Raw genomic sequence first — 18,102 nt, 5'->3', positions numbered from 1 at the left:
CTGCTTAGCAGCTCAGACTGTGTTTGGGGCTGGCCTCTGCCCGGAGGATGCTGCTGCTGCGATATCTTGAAAACACTCAGGGAGCCAGGGGCTTTCCAGGAGCCTGCTGCTGTGGCTAGGACATGGATTGGGCAAGGCGGGGATCGGAGTTCTCTGCTGGGACCACAGAGCTCTCCTGGGCTCCACTGGGAGCAGAGGGAGTCCTGGGGTGGACTGGTCTGAGCTGGGGACAACCTGTGACATGTCATCCCTCCTTCCATCCACATCATCTGTCTTGATACCACACAGGCTCTGGGAGAGACTTTGCCAGGGTGGATGGCTCTCCAGCAAAAAGACAGTGCTCCAGCTGTGCCAAGGGTGGAGGTCATCCAGGTGCTCAGCACCTGGGTGCTGCTCTCTGGAGAGTTTGCACAAGTAAGAGCTGGAAAGGCACTAAGTACCAGCATGGCTCTCCTTTTCCTGCCCTGTCCTGATGTCCCCAATGCTTTGGTGTTGGGGCAATGGGTGACAACACGCAGAATGCTTCTAGGGACCCACTCCCTGTGCTTCCCGATGCCCTGGGGAGATGCACCAACAGGTAACCTGCTGCTCCCCATGTCCCACACCTGCTGCATGCTCCAGGGTCTGCTGCCTGAGTCCACACCAACCTTTGTGTTGCACAAATGTGTGGGGAGCTGCCTTCCCCTATCTGGGTGCTGTGCACATGGGTACTCCCCAGAATGGGATGTCCCTTTCTTTTCTGCATGAATGATGGGAGAAATCCCAGGAGTGCAACCCTGGATCCCACACTGCCCCAGGCTCCCAGCTGGTTCTGAAGGAAGCCAGCCTGCTGGTCTCCTTGCCCAAGAGAGGGCTGCAGGACACTTGTTGGTGAGCCCCCCTGCCATGACTCCATCACTGCCACCTCCCTGATGAGGGGGGCAGAAGTGTGGGCACCTTGTCACATCTCTGCTTTCTACAGCATCCAGCACTCTGGTCTCCTCCTGGGTTACTTATTGCCCTTGATGACTGTTTCTGAGGGTCATTTTCAGGAACTGGTGGAAAGTCCTGGGGCTGCCACTCCGCTCACAGGCAGTGGTGCCTGGGAAGGAGCATGGCTCCCACCATGATTGGGTAGACCCCATTAGGGCTGCACATCCCGCTGGGGCTCCCAGGACACACCTGACATGAGTGATGGGATCTGAGTTGCTGAGGACCTGATGGCCAAGGTGGGCAAAGAGGGACTGCTAGCAGTGGGTGGTGAAGCTGGGGAGAGGATGGCAAAGGGGACTTCTTGCTGGCAGTAGTTGCCCAGTGGGGTATTATGATGGGTCCTAGCTCTTCTCAGAGGGGCTCTGGAGCAGGATGAGAGGCAGTGACACCTGATGCACCAAAGGAAAATCCAATTGAATAGCAGGGAAGATGGTTTCAACTTGAGAACATTTCAAGAAGTGGAACAGGTTTCCCAAAGCAGTTGTGAAACCTCCATTGTGAAAATGTGGAGGTGTCTGTCCATCCTCCATCCATTCCCGAGAGCAGGACTGCTGTCCCACTGGGTTGCTCAGGACTTGCTCCAGTCACATGGCTGTCTCTTTGGGTGGCCTTTGCCACCACAGCTGTTCCCTGTAGGGTCCTATTCAGCTCTCTGGGTTCACTTCTGCATAGCCCCCATCTATCCAGCTATACCCAACCTGTTCAGCTGCACAGGGTCGTGCCATTCTGTCCATGGGACTTCATATCCTGTCTGCGTTACACCTCAGAAAGTTTTTGCCAGCTCATTCCTCAAGCTGGTTGAGGTCCCCACAATTTGATATCAGCACCAAAGTAAGGTAGGCTGTGCTGTTTTCCACAGCTTCCTTGCAGTCTGATCCTTGCACATCCCAGCACTGCAGCTGTGTTCAGATGTTTGGGGAAGTCCCTGAGGCATCTGGACAGGGATGGGGGCTCAGGGGTCTGTGATGTGTGGTTACCCTGAGCCACTTCTCACCTGTTTGTGTCAGTGGTTTGGCTTGGGTGCAAAACACTAAGTGGGGGAGGAAAACAGGTTGATTCTTTGGTTTCTTTAATGGCTTGGCCACCTGCCAGGGTCCCTGTCCTGGAACAAACAGGCAAGCAGCAACATGAGACCCTCTGAGAGCAGGTAGTGCCAGGTTGCAAGACTGTAGGAAACTGGAGCCCACAAACTCATCTGACTGTGATGGAAGCTGTATCTCCAGTGTGTCCCCCACCTGGCACCCCATGCTGTGATGGGCAGCTGGGAACAAGACAGGACGTGTCTGTAAAGGGGGGCTTGCAGCTTACAGGAATCCCCCACCCCCTACTTCTCCATCACCCAGCCCTTGGCCGGCTGATGGGCTGCCTGCCAGGCTGGCCGAAATTGAAAGCAAAGCTCCAGAGATAAATAGGAGCAGCCTCTGCACGAGGCAGCAGTGTGTGTCCTGCTCCCCAGCCTTGCCCTGCTCAGCACCCGTGGCACCACCATGGCTCTCCGCCTCCTCCTGCCACTGCTGATGCTGGCTGCCACCCTCCTCTTTGCCCAGGCTCAAGGTGAGGGGCACAGAGACCTCCTGCCTGCTCCTATGGGATGGGGCAGGGAGTGTGGGTGCTCTGTGGGATCAGCACAGGGTGCTGGGTGGTGCAGGGGGGTATTTGCAGTGTGTTTGGGTGTGGGGCTTGCAGCTGTGTGTAGGGATGTGTGTGTGTCTGTGTGTGCGCGTGCATGTGGCTGGTGGGGCAGCAGCACCTCGAGCTGAAAAGTGCAGGTGGGAGAACGAGTTTCTTTTCAAGGAGATCATCTCTACCTCAGTTTCCCCTCCACCACCCTCTGATATGGTGTCTCATATTCTTGGGGCAGGGTTTAACCTGCAACTAAACACTGGGGTTGAGACATCCCAGGGTGGCCTCAGCCCAGGTGAGACCTCTCTACCTTCTGCCCAGCATCTCTCCCACCAAGCAAGCCCTTTGTTGTAAGCCATCCGTGCTGTGCTGAAGGTACCTTGTCTTGTTCATTGTCAAAAAACCCACATCCCCTCCCTTGCTCACAGGACTTGGAAGCTCAGCTTCAGACTGCTGCCTGAAGCACAGCCAGAGAGCCGTTCCCATTCGCGTGGCGACATCCTACACAGTCCAGGGACCCGAGTCAGGGTGTTTGCTGCGTGCTGTCGTGTAAGTACCCTGTGGCACTCAGGACCACCCAAAGCAGTTTGACTCCAGACAAACCCTCACTCTCCATGTCCTCCCACTGCTCACCCCCAAGCAAACCTTTCAACTGCACCGCAGGTTCACCACCAAGAGAGGCAAGAAAATCTGCTCCTCTCCCACTGACCCTGCTGTCCAGAAGGTGATGAAGTACGTGGACAAGAAGAATGACAAGGACAAGAAGAATGAAAAGGAGAAGAAGAAGGAACAGTCCCAGCGTTCTGGGGGCAGACCCAAGCGGCGGAGGCGGCAGCAGGTCTAAGTCAGGCCTGAAGAGGTAGGTGAGGGGAGAACAGAAGGGTGATGGGTTGAGGGCACTGCATGCCATCCCAGATCCTTCTGCATGACAGGGTGGGTGTTCAGCTCCTTATGCCAAGCCTGAGAGCTGCCAGAACCATGGCTAGAGTGTGGAGGCAGTTAAGGCACAGCTCTCTCCTGGTCTGTGCTTGCCTTCAAATCAACTTTGTTTCTGGAACAGCTGGGACAAGGCAGTGCTTGGGGATGGGCAAGGCATGACACACAAGGGAATGGCCCCCAGCTGGGGTGGGTGCTCTCTTTGAGACCCCCACCATCTCAATACCTCCCGCTTGCCTTCCTTAGGACAGATGCCTTCCCACTGATGACTGACCCTCAGCCTGGCAATGGACATCCACAGACCACCCACCCACCTGCTGGCCCCGGGGCGAGAACGGGGCTGGCTGAGGGGGCTGCCCTCTACCCCACAGCCTCCTTTGTGCTGCTGTGCCTGACACAGAGATTCCCTAGTGGGACCCTCTGCACTGTCTGGGTGCTCTCAGCAAAGGGGGCACCCAGGTCCTTGCTCGCCCCACGGCCACACAGGTGGGGACCTGGACTCCAGTGGGAGCTGAGCCATGGCCTCAAGAGGAAAGTGGACAGCATTCCCACTGGAGGGCATTTCTTTAGCCTGGCAGGATGGCAGCTTTTCCTATGACTTTTTTGGGGGATTTTAGACACTTGTATTTATATTTTAAAACTGTGCTTTCATTCAGTCTTCCTGGAAGGCTTTCCTTCTGGCTCCTTGTGCTTCACAGAGTATCCTTTATGCTTCAGGCTGGCTTTTCTGGAAGATTACTCTTATTTTTCTATCAAAAAAGTGATAGGTGATTTTTATTTCCCTCCCACTTGCTTGCTTCTTTTCAGCTTGCAGGGCTGTGGGGTGCCAGGCAGGTCCCAAGTCCCATGGTCCTTCTTGAGCTGCTTGCTGGGAGCTTCCTTACAGGGCAATTAACAGGGGCTGAGATGGAAAGTTTGGGGGTGACAGTGTGACTCTGTGTCTGGACTGTTCTAGTCTTTCCCTTCAGCTTTTATGATGCTCAGTTGCAGTGTAGTTCGGATAACGATAGCTACATTTTGTCCCATTGGTTTTTTATTTTCTTTTTTTATGTGCAAAATTTCCATGAAATCAGAACAAATTGTTCGTTTTAGTGGAATTATACCCTTTTAGCTCCCCTGGTTACAAAATTGCAATGGAATCGGAACAAATTGTTCATTTTAGTGGAACTTTACCCTTTTATCTCCCCTGCCATTGCGTGTGTCAGGGATTCAGTCACTATTAAGCCAAATGCTTAGTTTTCGGGGGGGGGGGGGGAGCCCAGAAACGCTCAAATACTTTCTTACCAAATCTGAAAAGCCCACATGGTGAAAGCTGCATGTGAGGCTGTGAAAGTGGGGGAATAGACGACTTCATAAAATTTATTGTAGACACCCTGCAGCCGTTTGAGAGTGGCTCTAACCCAAACCTTTAGTGAGAGAAGTCACTACCCAGAGGACAGTATTAGGTGGGACTGAAAGTAGAGGGGGGAAATGCCATCTCCCCGTGCTTAAGAAATCTGCCCCCAGCATGCCAAGAAGGAGCAAGCTGAACAGCTGTACCATAGCAGTGCCATTTGCTTGCAGAGACTTCAGACGTGGACTTTGGTCAGTAAAGGTCTATTAAGTCATATAAATGCAATAATAGGATTTGCAGAGCTTAACAGTATCAGCAAAGGCTGTGTGTTCGCTGGAGTAAAGCTTGTAGCTGAGTGTTTCTATCAAGCACGTTTATCTGGGTTGATTGCTTTATTAAGCAGGCATTTAGGTCTATTGTTTTAAGGCTGTGTAAAGTAACTGTGAAGTCCAAGACACCAGCCCTGAGTATGGGACGGGTGCCGAGCTGTCTCTGTGCTGCCCTCTCCTCCATGTGGGAGCATGCAGCCGTCTGCCAGACCGGATTTTGGACAGGATGCGTGGCAATAAAATATATTCTTTATAACCAAACTCACTCATTCCAGCTGTCATGTTGGGCTTTGGTGGGTGGGCAGGGCTGCATGGTGGGGTGCTTTCCTCATCCCACACACCCTCATCTCTCAGGTCTGGGCTTTTGCAGCCCCCCTGTGCAATGCATCTCTGGGGTGCACGGGCTGGGAGATGCTGGCACAGTGGAGAGGAGCTATGCAAGTCCCTTCCCTTGCAGCTGTGTTGCCCAGCAAGCTGAAGACATCCTGGTTGCTCACCTGTCCTCATAGAGGAGTTCTGAGGTGCCAGAAAACATGGGGCAAAACACAGTTTCTTACACAACATCTTTGCTCATGTCCTGTCCCTCCAACTCCAACCCGACTTGCACAGCTTGTTCAAAGTAGGAGCTCTGTGCTCCCTTATGCTTTGGGAAAACAGCAATAAACCAAGTAATTAATGAGGCTGTGCTCTGGCCTGGGCTTTGCGCACTGAAGGCAGCCCTGTGTGTGTGCTGGGGACACGCTGCATCCAGCCCTGCGAGGCTGGCCCTGCCTCCTGACAGATTCCTTGTGCTGGTTCTGATGTCAGGGGATTATGAAATGCTAGAAAATTCTAGACCCCTAGAAAAGAGGTCCAGCTGAATATGTCTGCAATCACAAACAGATAAGCACGAGCAGACGGCAGTGTGTGAAATGTGTCCTGGTGTTTGGTGGCTGTGCATATGTACAGAGCACGTGCGGTTTTTTGCCCTTTAAATGCTAGGTGGACACTAGGCTAAAACAGGTTAAAAAAACATGCCTGTGGTGATGCTTTAATTTACCCTAAAATTTACCCTAAGAGCAGGGTTTACGGAAGAGCGCCAGAGTTTGTCCCATGCTCAGGAACAAAAAACTGCTCAGGAAGGCACGTGTGAGCATAGACACAGATGCACAAATGCAAACAAACCCCTGCGTGCCTCTGCCTGTACACTCACAAGTGTTTGCACATTCCTTCCAGCTTTACTGCCAAATGCTGCTTTCAAGGAAAATAAGAGGCAGGGTTATTGGGAGCCTCTTGCTCGTGAGGTGGATAATCGCAGTGCTGCCATGGGGAGATGGCATCAGGGAAACACCTATGAGGAGATTCCCTGTGAGAGGCAATCAGTTCAGATCTGGAGCATTCAACAGGGGCCAAAATTCCTTCTCCCTGAAGGAGCTGAATTCACGGACCCTAGCTGGGACAAAAGATGTGAAGAAGGTGGTCTAAGATGATGCTGCAGTGAAGCAACAGAAAAGGATTCACACAGTCATATCCCTGGGCAGGGCAAACCTGCTGCTTTGCCTCACGTGCAAAGACAAGGCAGAGTGGATGCAACATGTCCTGGGGCAGTGGGTGGGCAAGGCCCACCTAGAAATAAACCAGCCAGCAGGGAAGGAAAGAGAGTTATAATGATGTCAAGTAGAGTAAAAAGTTGGGAAAGTTTGGCCACCCTGGAGCAGAAAGGTTTCAGTGACAGCAGACAGAAAACAGAGTGTAGCCAAGAAAGTCTTGACCCCAGGCCAAATGATTAAGTCAAGTCATTAGCTGGTGCAGCTGATGCTCCGGGGTTGTGCCGGCAGCGACACGTGCTGGGCTGGGACGCCGGGCTGAGCTCCAGCAAGGCTCATCTGAAGACAGGCACACCAGCTCTGTCCCTCTGTCCCATGCCCTTTCCCAGAAGCAGGAACAGGCTATGCTGCAGCCTCCCGTGGGGGCCAAGGGCTGGTTTTGGGACTGCATGGTGCTAGAGGGGCTCTAGTTTCCAAGAGTAGCTTCAAGGTGGTTTTTGGTGCCCTCTCCACCAACGTTTACCTCCTAGGGCCTGCCATGGTCTTGAGAGAAGGGAAGAGGTGTGAAAGTGGGACTCTCACCCTTCCTGCCCCAAGGTATTTCCTAGTCCTGGCCATCCCTTGGTGCACATCCTGTCCTGGAGGGAACAGCCCAGAGCTTCCTCTCAACCCTTTCATCACTGACACGTAGCTCCAAAGTGCCCTCCTTCCCCCATCCTCTGTGTTGCTGTCTGAGGAACCTTGGCTTTGGGGTGTCTCATGCTACCAGTTCTCCTCCCACCTCCCCAGATACCAAAGTCCCTCTGCCTTCCTCCCATCCTGCTGGGCATTGCAGACCTGCTCCTTGGCTGCAGCTCTCCAAGGTGCTGTGCAAGAGCATCTGAAGATGTGCTGTGTTGGGGCCAATGTGAGCCCTGACCCAGGGCTGCAACAAAACAAGAACCCCACAGCCTCCCCTGCCCAATGTCAGTCTAAGAGCCAACGGAGCAATGAGAGCAAGTTTTGTTCTATCCCGTGTATTTGTAGATCTTTCCACAAGTGAATTTGGTGTGCAGCCCCACTGGGCATCCTTCCTGCCAAGCCACACAGGAGATGGTAAGGAAATTTCTTTCTCCACAGGTCTTCAAGCTGTTCCCCAGCCACCCCCTCCTGAAATCTCTGGAGAGGTTGGAAATCAGGCAGCATAATGGCAGGGAGTCAAGGCTGGTGGCATACCACATGGTCACTGCCATCTTGGGGATTCGCAGCATCCCTGGACACATTTGCAGGAAGCACCAGGCTGAGACACTCTGCAGCTGAGGTGATGCTGAGGGACGTGTGTGTTGCAGGGGTCCTGGGGGAAGGTTGTTTGCCTGGGAGTGTCGAGGAAGACACAGCTGAAGGGTCTTGGTTCCGCTGCTCATCACTCCTGGTGACCTCAGCATCAATGACACTGAAAACAATGAGTGTTAGGGACAGAGCGGGAATTGGCACCATCTGATTCCTTCAGAGCCAGATCCTCAGGTTCATCTTTGCTCCCTCTGGGCAAAGGTATGACATGCTCTTTTTTCCCCCTTAACTTTATTTGAATCAGATTGACTGGGTTCGCTCAGTTAGAGGAGATCTACTGGGTCCTGGAGCTCCACAGGCTGGCTGTGGCCCTAATCCCAGTGGTCCACTGGGACGGGGAATGCGATGGGAGCCATGTGTGAGACTGCCTTGAGCCAGGCGTTGCAAGGGAAGTGGAGGCAGCTGCAATGTCTGCCCAGTATTTCCCAATCAGGTGAATGTAGCCAGGCCAGATTCTACCCCAGGGACTGGCTGTGCCTGGAATTTGCTGAAATTCCCCCTTTCCTCTTTCCAGCTCTGTAGCTTGAAGGTGGAAAGCAGACCACCACCAGACATGCTGGGGAGCAGCTGTCCTGGGGGCTCCAGCAGCTCTCACATCTCCAGAAGGCTAGCAGCACAGCAGGCACTCCCTGAGAAAAGCCCAGGGATGAAGGTGATAACTCACCTGGTCTGTTTACATTTTGGTGGATTGTATTTCCAACAGGCATCATTCATTCCCTTTGATTTCCACTTTAATTAACAACTGTATTTTTGAGGTTTCTGCAGGGTGAGTGCTCATGGATGCTTCATGCTGCCTGTGGTGTCCTTGGGGCTGGAGCTCCAACGCTCCCTAATTGCTGTGGAAGAGGCTTAAATGGGTCAGTGCACACAATGCTCTTCCCTCATCCCAAATCCCCTGCCTGTGTTTGTCTCTGGGGACCACGGACCCTGAAACATCCCCTCTTCCCCATCTGCACCATCTCTTCTGGTCCCTGAAGCTCAGCACTGCAAGGGGGAGGGGATGAGCTCGCTGCATGCCACGAGGATGCACTTCAGAGATGACCACTCTTTTCTTAGAAATCTCACTGACCTCAGTAAAGGAGGGAGAACATGTCACATTCCCCTTTCACAGTGAGAGCGGAAAGCCCCTTTCCTCACTCTCTGGTGCTCCTCCTGGGGAGCAGAGGCGTGTGAAGCAGATGTGCTTTCACCCACTTGGTTCCCAGACAGCTGTCAGGAGAAGGTAGAGGCTCCCTTTCCTGCTGTGTGTTGGCAGGGGCTGCATGCAGCTTGAGGGGCAGGGGGACCCCTGCAGCCAAAGGGGTCTATTTCCAGGAGGATATATTCCCAACACAGCATGGTCCTTTTGGTGTACAGCCAGTTGTGAGCCAGCAGCAGGCAGCAGCCCCTTGTGCCAGGGAAGTGGCTGCAGACCCCCCTGCTTGCTCTGGGGACCAGGACCCAGCAGTACCTGGAGGGGAGTCCAACAGCACAGGATCCCCAGCACTCCTTGCCAGCCCTTGGTCGTGCTCCAGGATTTGCCAAACCCACCCAACACGCAAGGAAGTGAGGGTTTGCTGTCAGGCAGCACCCCCAGCACCCCCTGCCAGTGGGTCAGGACTTCCCACTTTAGGACCTGCTTACATTGTCTTGCACCTTGCTCCATCTTACTCATAATTTCCAAATTAGCTGAACTTGATTGAGCCAGATCAGACTGCAGTGCTCAGGCACCAAAGCAAAGAGAAATTTGTCACTGCTCTTCCTCCTCTGTAAACTCATGCTTTTAAGAGCACGGCTCTGTGTGTCTGAATTGAGCAGATCTCCCTTGATGCTTCTATCAGAATTTAACAAGGCAAAAAAGTTCACACAGCTGAAGGGCTGAGAGCAGTTCAGATGCATTTATTGTGTCGAGCCTTCCCTGCCTTGACCCCTGTCTGGGCATCACCTTAAAAAATGCAGACTGACTGGCAAGGGAGGGGGTCACGATGTTCTGTTGCCAAAGCAAAACCAAACAAAAGCATTAGTGTGGGCTGTGCCAGTGGGTCAAGGCTCAGCTCTCGAGACCTCTTTGCAGGGTGTTCTTTGTCAGACCAACCCCCAGTGAAGAGCCAGCTCTGGGTTAGGAGCAGTTGCTCCTGAAGGTCTGGCCACTAGTAGCTAGGAGCTGTCATCCTCCCTGCTGTGGCATCTCTTTGGCAGCCCGCAGGAGATCAAGTGGAGACCAGGTCCCAGAGTCAGCCTGCATCCCCAAACCTGCAGGGAGCCTGGGGCTGATGACCGACACTAATCAACCCCTGCCTAATCCCTTCACCACAGCACTGGCTTGCCAGACCACAGTATCAGTCAGAGCCAATGCTCTCCTGATGGAGGAGATGACCCCATATGTGAGGCTGGCGCCAGTGCCAGTGCAGGGATGCAGCACCTTGTCTGGTGGCGTGGCTGGAGTCTCCTCTTGCTTCTTACCATGGAGGGAGGAAGGAGCAGAAGCAGATATCTCCTACTGTTGAGAGGAGCAAAGGGACACACTGAGGTCGCTGGGTCACAGCTTTTTTTCTTGTACCCAGGTAGAAATTTGTCCACATGGAAAGGAGCTGTACAGCACTCTCCACTGAGGTGCAAGGACAAGCCAGAGCTTGAGCAAGGGAGAAGCTGGTGGCATGGAGGCTCTGCTCCAGGATTTGTTCACCCCTGTTGGGAAATATTTTTCCTACTGTCAGTGGGGATTTTTCTGAGTGCAACTGCTGCCTTTACATTTTGTCATGTCCCTGGGCCCCTCAAAGATGACCCTGGCTCAGGCATCTCTCCAAACCGCTACAAGGCAGCTGCTGGCAGCAGTGAGCCCCTTCATCCTTCCTTCCCTGGGCTGCACAACCCCAATGCTCTCAGCTTCCCACATAGCAGGGGCCAGGGCTGAAACAGCCTGGTTTAAGGGGCATCCCTTCAGGTGGCATTGGCACTGGCCCAGTGGTGAGTCACCATCCCAAGAAGGAACAGCTCCTGTCCTTGCTCTCCTGTGAAGATCTGAAGCGGGAGCGCCGCTCTTCGCTCTCGGCAGCGCCCACGCAGAGGGTGAGCTGCTGGCACCCTGTGCCATGCACACAGCCTCCCTGGGGGATTTCTGCTCCTCCACGAGGAAAACCTGTTTACAGGAAGCTTTGTAGCTGCCTTTGGCCCTGAGCTCATTTTCTGGGACACCTGGTTGTGTTTTGGCATGTGAGGTCCCAGCCCTGGAGTGGAGCAGGTTGACTGCCAGCTTTGCATATGCCCCCCCCACAGGCACTGAGAAGGGCAGGAGGAGACAACCAGACTTCTGCAACCAGATGGGGAGGGGCTAAGGGGGAGACAGACATCACTCCAGTACCTACATATACCCCAAAAATTGGGTCGAGAAAAGTTCTACCCACATAGCATCAAAGTGTTGAGCCTGTGCAATATCTAACGTGAATATCCCAGAGATATCTTGGAAAAGGGTCTGGGAAATATATGGTGTGGGACTACCTGTGTGACATCCCAGGGCCCTGGGATGTTTCATAAGGTAAAGACCCTGGAGCTGCCTGGTCCTGATCAGAAACCCCTGTGGCCTGAGTGCAGGCAGATGGGAGGAAAAGAGAGGATTTGGCTCTGGGACCACAGAGCAGCTGACTGCAGGGAATGCAGTGGGATATCTGGGAACTGTTCAAAGATTAAAATCCAGCCTGTAGCAAGACCTGTTGCAACTTCCCAACCCTCTTCTCCAAAAGAAAGTGAAAGCCACGGGCTGGAAGGGTATATAGGCAGCAGGGAGCAGCTGCAGCAGAGTGCAGGGAAGCTGTTCAGAGCTCACCTCTCCTGCCTGGAGCTCCTTCGCCTCCAGCCCATCCTCTGCAAAATGCAGCAGCTGCATCTTCTCTGCCTCAGTCTCCTGGTGCTGGGATGTATCCTGGATGGTAAGAGGGAACCTCTCACACTGCCTTTCCTGCAGAAGCAAGAGAATTCAGTGTCTGCCTCTCTTTTGCATTTCCATCAGAGTTTTAGAGGGAATCATGGCTGGGGCTCTGTCACAGCCTTCCTGCATCCTCTGCTTGCAGCCTGTCCAAGAGGGACTTTGTCTTGCCCGAAGTCCAGGCAGTGGCCTGCAGAGTTCTGGGGCTGGGAAGGTGTGTTTGGGCAAGGCTGTGGAGCAATCCTGCCTCCTGGTGCCTTAGCCCAGCTTGCACAATTTGGACTGGGATAACTTTGGTCCAGTTCTTCCTAGTACACTTCAGGAGCACCCCTGTCACCCTCTGGCTTGAGGCAGCCTCAGGGTAAGTGGCAGGACTGGGAGTGGGAGGGAAGGCATGTGTTAGTGCAGGGCCTTTGTTTGAGGGGCTGCTGGTATTGGACATGGGGTCTGCACTGGTCACAGCTGTCTGGATGGGTGACACCAGAACCTCTGCTCTGCGGTGCGGAGGTGGGGAATCCGGGCACCTTGTGGTGTTGTGCTACATCTCGCTGTAGGGGGTTACAGACATCCCTGGTCACTGCCAGCCTTGTTGGGCATTAGCAGTGAGTATAGCATTTGCTGTTAGCGTGACTGAGATCCCCTTCCCTGCAGAGAAGTGCAGGCAGTTGCGTCCCTCAGCTGTCACAGGAATGATCGGTGTGGGGTGGGCTGGTGATGGGGTGACTGCCAAACCTATGACTGCCTCAGTAAACAAAGCTGAAGTCATCCCCAGTCCCTTGGGAATGGGTGCCTGTACTGCAGCATCCTGATGCGGAGTAAAAACCCCCCTGTCCTGCTTTGCTTGCTGGGGTGCAGCAAAGGGATGCAGGAGGGACCTAGTCATGCAGAAGGGTTGCCTTCTGCCTGTCTGCTGTCTCTCATCTCCTTTGCTTTCTGTTGGAAGGAGGCAGGCAAAGGGCTCCTGGCATGGAGGTGTGACAGCAATAAAGCTGGTGCCCGTGTGCCCAGCCGGGTCGCCCGGCTCCACCGCGGCCCCTTCGCCCTCCGGGGAGGCTGGGAGCGGTGCCGCTGACCTCAGCCTGCGTGGTGTGTTCCTCCTTCTCCAGTGCACGGCGGGAACAACGTCCTCGACTGCTGCCTGCGGACAAAGGAGACGCCCATCCCATGGCGGATAGTGCAGGATTACCGGCTCCAGCTGGTGCAGGATGGCTGTGACATCCCTGCTACAGTGTAAGAGCCTGAGTGCTGACGGCTGAGGGACAAGAGCTTGTGATGGCCGAGGGACGGACCTTGCAGGGACGCAGGGATGGGGGCGAAGCAGGGTGGAGGAAGGATGCTGAGCTGGGTTTGAGAGAGAAACGAATGGGGAGGGTTGTGAAAGAGATCCTGGGGATCAAGAGTCTCAGTCAGAGAAGGACCAGCTGAGATGGGAAGCTATGGGGCAAAAGTCAGTGAAGAAAGTCATCTAAAGGTAGAGATGGAGAAGGGGAGTGAGGGAGGCAGGGGGTGAGACCTTGAGCTGTTCTTAAGCACCCCCAGGGTGTCCTACTTACTACATTTTGTTTTTCCCCCATGGGCTTGGCAGATTCATCACCACAAGGGGCAAGCGCCTCTGTGCCCCGCTCCGGTCCCCGTGGGTGATTCGTCTCCAAGAGAAGCTGGATGCGAGCTTTGCCAGGAAGGTAAGAGCCATCTCTGTTCTCAGACAGGCATGAGGGCAGCCTAGGGATTGATTTATCCACTGCCAAACAGGGTTTTCCCAGTGTGACTGAGCTGCTGGGAAGAGCAGCCAAGGGACATGCTCTGCTGAGACATGGATACTTTGTCTTGGTCCCCATCTGTTCTCCCTCCAACTGGGGCCTCTCTGTCTCCTCTGTAGGCCCTCTTCCACCCCAAACAAATGAAGCCTTGGGGCTATTTTCCAGCCAGTGCCACTCTTGGCTGAACCTGATGAGTGCCATGGCAAACAGCACTGGGAGGAAACCCTTCCCTGCTTCCACCCTGGAAGCTTGGAGTCTAGTGTTTGTGCACCTTCATGGGGAGGGCTTGGGATGAGTTTAGTGGGCATTTTGCAGGCCCTGCCAGGTCCAAAGTGGAGGAGGAGACTCTGGAGAGGCTCCTGCCCCGAGTTGCACACTAATAACAGTTGGGTTTTTCACTTCCCCAGGCCAAACCCCAGGGCAAATAGTCTCCAAAGAAGCCCATGGCTGGTACCAACACCTCGAGTGGGACCAGCTCCCAGTTGTGAATCTGATGCTAATGGAGCCAACCTGCTTCCACTTCCAGCCTCAGGGCTGACACCCCTCAGGACTTGTGCCAGTGTGTGGGGCTGGGCAGCGCCCTGTCTGCTCTCTCCCTTTCCTTCTGTCTCTGATGTGACCCAAATACCTGTGTCAGGCTGAGCCAAGGGCTGTGGGACTCCTTTGGCTTTGTAGCCTGGAAGCTGGTTGATGGACTGATCTGCAAGGCGAGTTTGGGCAGTCTCAGACTTCCCTTCAGCACAGCAGCTGTGACCTCCAGCTCTAGTTTGATCCATTTGGTTTCCGTTGTCAGCCCCAAGCATGACTCCTTCTGCATCCCTGGGAAAGGCTGCTGGGATGGGACAGTGTTGGGATGGAGGGAATGCTGGAGATGTTCCTCAATAGCCATGCACAACTTAGATGCACTTGGACAATATATGGTCAATGTGGTTCCTCTCTCACTCCTGACTTCCTGACACCATTTGCTGCCCTTCCTTGCAAGGGTAGAAATAGAGCCAGTAACTTGGCAGCTGCAGAGCAGGCAGTGATGTCGCTCTTAGCCCCTTCTCTCCTCAGGGACATTGATCCCCTTCTCAGTTCCCCAGCCTGACACCACCTTCAAACCCTGTCCCATGCCCATGCCTGGAGCTCTCAGGTTATTTGCTGCTAGATCTGTTCATTGCAACTATTCTGTGTGTATGCTGCTTCTTTTCTCTCTTTTTTATTGTGCTGAGATTTTGTTAAATAAAAAGAAAAGACAGCAGGGAGCTGATGTGCCCCCTGTTTGAGTCCGAAAGCCAGTGTGAAGCGTTGGGTGTGCAACCAGCACTGCCTGCCATGCTGCAGTGGCAAGGGGGCTGTGCTGGGGGTGTGGGGGGTGGGAAAGGCATTTTACAGGGGTGAAGGATGTTCTACAGCAGCTGGGCTGCAGGTCTCCCTTGAGAGTCTCTCAGCACCATGGTTGAAGCAGGTGCTCTGGTCTACACTGCTCAGCCAGGCTGCTGGAGCACATCCTGGGGGGTATGTGTGCAGAGATGGGGTGGAAGGGAGCATGCCAGTATTGCACCATCCAGCCCAAACCTCTTCAGTCCTGCCAGTGCAGCTGCTGGGCCAGAGCTTCCCAGCTTTCAACTCCCACAGAAGCACAGGACATGGAAAAACAGCTGCAGGAACAGGAGCTTTGTCCTTGCAGTAAATGGAAAGTGAGGCACAGTGTAGCAGGTTGGTGCTTGCTAGCAGCTGGAGTGCAGATGAGAAGAAAGGGCTTTTGGGGAAATGGAGGCTACTGAAGACATCCTGGGAGCATCAGTGGATAAGGCACAGATGGCAGCCCACCAGCTCCTGCCTGTCATCAGCAGTGGGATGAGAGTCCATGGCCATTTTCCTCCTGAACTTTGGGTCTTCTGTGACTATTGTCTTGCTGTCTCAAAGTGTCCTTATACCCCCTTTTGCCAAGGCCATGTGATTTTTGAACAAAGCTGTTCCATCCAGCTGAAGCATGGGCTGAACACACTTAAGTAGGATTTGCATGGCCATCAGCCAGGCACCATTGTCTCCTCCCAAGCACCACAGTGTCAAATGTGACTGTCCTCACCATTAAATTAGTCAGGTTTGGTGTCAGCCAGCATGCCTGGGAACAGACTGGGACTGAGATGGCCCAGGGACTGGTTTTGAAGGCAGAGGGGACATGGCCACCAGGCCTCCTTGGTATGGCATCCATGGTGGTGCGGTGACTGGGGCTGTTCAAGCCAGGGAGTGTCCAGACACCTGATCGCTTTTGCTGAGATCTCCTGAATGCAAGCTTAGCTCCACCCCTTCTCCTCCCCTGGTCATCTGGCCCACTTGCTGGGGGCTTGTCTCTTTTTCAATTGTTCTCCCCTCTGAGGCACTCCTGGTGTGTGTGCACACGCAATGCCCCAAGCTAGGATGACTCTGAGCCTGAGTTTCCCATAGCGTCAGCTCTGTCCCAGCTCATTAACTACAGTGACAGCCCCAGCAATTCAATCCCAGGGAGAAGAAGGAAGAGAGAGAAGGTTGATGTGGGAAGAGAGGCCAAGACAAACAGCATGAGTGGGAAATGAGGATAACTGGAGCTTGCTTGGACAGAAGCCTTCCCGCTTCTCGCTCGCTGACTTGTGAGGGGACCTTGGCTGGGGAGAGGGAGCATGCTTGGCATGGATCTGCACTGAGGCTGAGTTGCTGCAGCTCACAGGGAGAGGGTTCCTGTGAATGGCAGGGACTGCCAGAGAGGCTTAGATTGGGACAGATCAGATTCATCCTTGGCTGCAGGCTACCCTGACAAGGAGAACGGTGTCCTGGACCAGAGAAGCTGAGGGAGAACGGGCTTGCACTGACTTCTTAGATGCTGGAAGCAGATTTATCTACTTCCATCAGAGTTTGAGGGATGGCTTGGCCTACCTGCCTGTAAGAGCATGGTTGCAAAGCCCATGGCTCCCATCTTTCCTGGGAGCTGTAAACCCGCCCTCCTCAGAGCAATGCAGCCATTCACCACAGATCCCTGCCAGGTCCTTTTCTGCCATTTCTACCTTCTCAAGTGGGTGTTGATCCCTGTCCCAGCTCTGGCAGCAAGCTGCTCTTACTCCCAGGGAAGGATGAGAGTAGATGCTCTCCTGGACTAGGTACATTGTCTTGGCTCCTGTCCTCCAGCCCTGCAGCTGTCCCCACTTCAGAGCCTGACTCCTGGAAATCTGTCTAAAACAAGCCAGGCCCAGTGCTTAGTAAGCTGGGGAGTGAGTTTTTCTGATACAGAATGTCAACGATCTCTTCAGAGGGAAGCAGCCACTTTTCTTAGGGAAAGCAGCTAGTCACTGTCATGTCAAAGACCTCGGTTCCCAGCCAAAAGCTAGTTTCAGTTAAAAAGTCCTTCTGTTTCTCTCTTCCCGGACATGTTTTTCCAACTCTTTTCCTACCCTGACTGTATCCTCAGGAGTTGGTGGAGCAGGAGCAGAATCCATTGTAGTACAATGCAGACATACCCTCAGTAGCTCTGGGGCTACGTGCAGGGATCACTTTGGTGTGAGGTGTTCTGGATCATTGGCTGAAACACCTGTAGTCCTTTATCCAAACCTTGGACCTGCATTTCACATGTTGTGATATAACAAGGTATGATAATTGAAAAGCCTTCGTATGGAGCTGACAGAACAGCCACTCTCTTGGTGACTGGACACAAGGCGAGGAGAGAAAGACAAGGCTGCATCTATGCAAGCAAATTGAGCAGGCTTTGGGTTGTTCCCTGGCAGCCAGGACTCACAGCTGGGATCATGAGAGCACTCTTGTATCTCACTGGCATGATGAAAGTGGTCTTGGATGCTTCCCAGGCTGTGTTCAAGGGGCACCAGACACAGCAGGCACAGTCTGCTCTCTCAAGGCCTGACCTGGCACAGGGTAGGATTGAAGGTCCATAGCAAAAACACCCATCTGCTTCTCTGCAACAAGAGCAAGGCACCAGTGGCACTGCTATGCTGGTCTCACTTGGTGCCATAACACCCTTTCCGGGGGCTTTACTGAACTGGTTTTGTCCCTTGCCTCCAAAGAGGCAGCGTACATGGGCTTTTTCTCTTGTCAGCATCCCTCATGTGTTGCATATGCTGCTTCTGAAGTGACTGGGGAGTAACCAGCTGCATTCTTCTCACAAGCACTGGCAGGAAAGGTGAGCAGCACTGTGGGGGCTAAAAGCTGTTCCCCCTCTCACAACCTTCAGTCATCTTCTTCACATCACTTCTTGGTGCAGAACAGTCAACAGGAGCTGTGAATGTGTCCTGGGCACATTTATTAGTGTAATGGCCAGTTGTTCCCCATGCTGGTGGTCTCCTCTCCTCGGTACCAAGGCAAGGGTCTGCTCTCCATGGACACAGAGTCCTTGGCACCAGTGCACATCCAGCTGGTGTGAGCT

The 18,102-nt window shown here is 53.7% G+C and overlaps 2 protein-coding genes across 2 annotated transcripts; both read left to right on the top strand.

Moving 5' to 3' along the window:
• Window positions 1-2,407: 2,407 nt before the first annotated feature.
• LOC113957715 (C-C motif chemokine 21-like) lies at window positions 2,408-5,454 on the top strand. Its single transcript, XM_027665441.1, has 4 exons — window positions 2,408-2,526; window positions 3,024-3,144; window positions 3,259-3,454; window positions 3,778-5,454. The coding sequence occupies exons 1-3, from the start codon at window positions 2,460-2,462 to the stop codon at window positions 3,437-3,439; spliced, it is 369 nt and encodes a 122-aa protein (XP_027521242.1). The 5' UTR covers window positions 2,408-2,459; the 3' UTR covers window positions 3,440-3,454; window positions 3,778-5,454.
• Window positions 5,455-11,843: 6,389 nt separating this feature from the next.
• On the top strand, window positions 11,844-14,945 carry LOC113957703 (C-C motif chemokine 19-like). Its single transcript, XM_027665415.1, has 4 exons — window positions 11,844-11,953; window positions 13,056-13,179; window positions 13,535-13,631; window positions 14,117-14,945. Exons 1-4 carry the CDS (start codon window positions 11,896-11,898, stop codon window positions 14,135-14,137), a joined length of 300 nt encoding a protein of 99 aa, XP_027521216.1. The 5' UTR covers window positions 11,844-11,895; the 3' UTR covers window positions 14,138-14,945.
• Window positions 14,946-18,102: the final 3,157 nt, after the last annotated feature.

This window comes from Corapipo altera, unplaced genomic scaffold (assembly GCF_003945725.1).
Source record: "Corapipo altera isolate COAL_440 unplaced genomic scaffold, ASM394572v1 61045, whole genome shotgun sequence".
NCBI lineage: Eukaryota > Metazoa > Chordata > Aves > Passeriformes > Pipridae > Corapipo > Corapipo altera.
The sequence above is the reverse complement of the archived record's forward strand: the minus strand, read 5'-3'. Positions and strand labels throughout refer to the sequence as shown.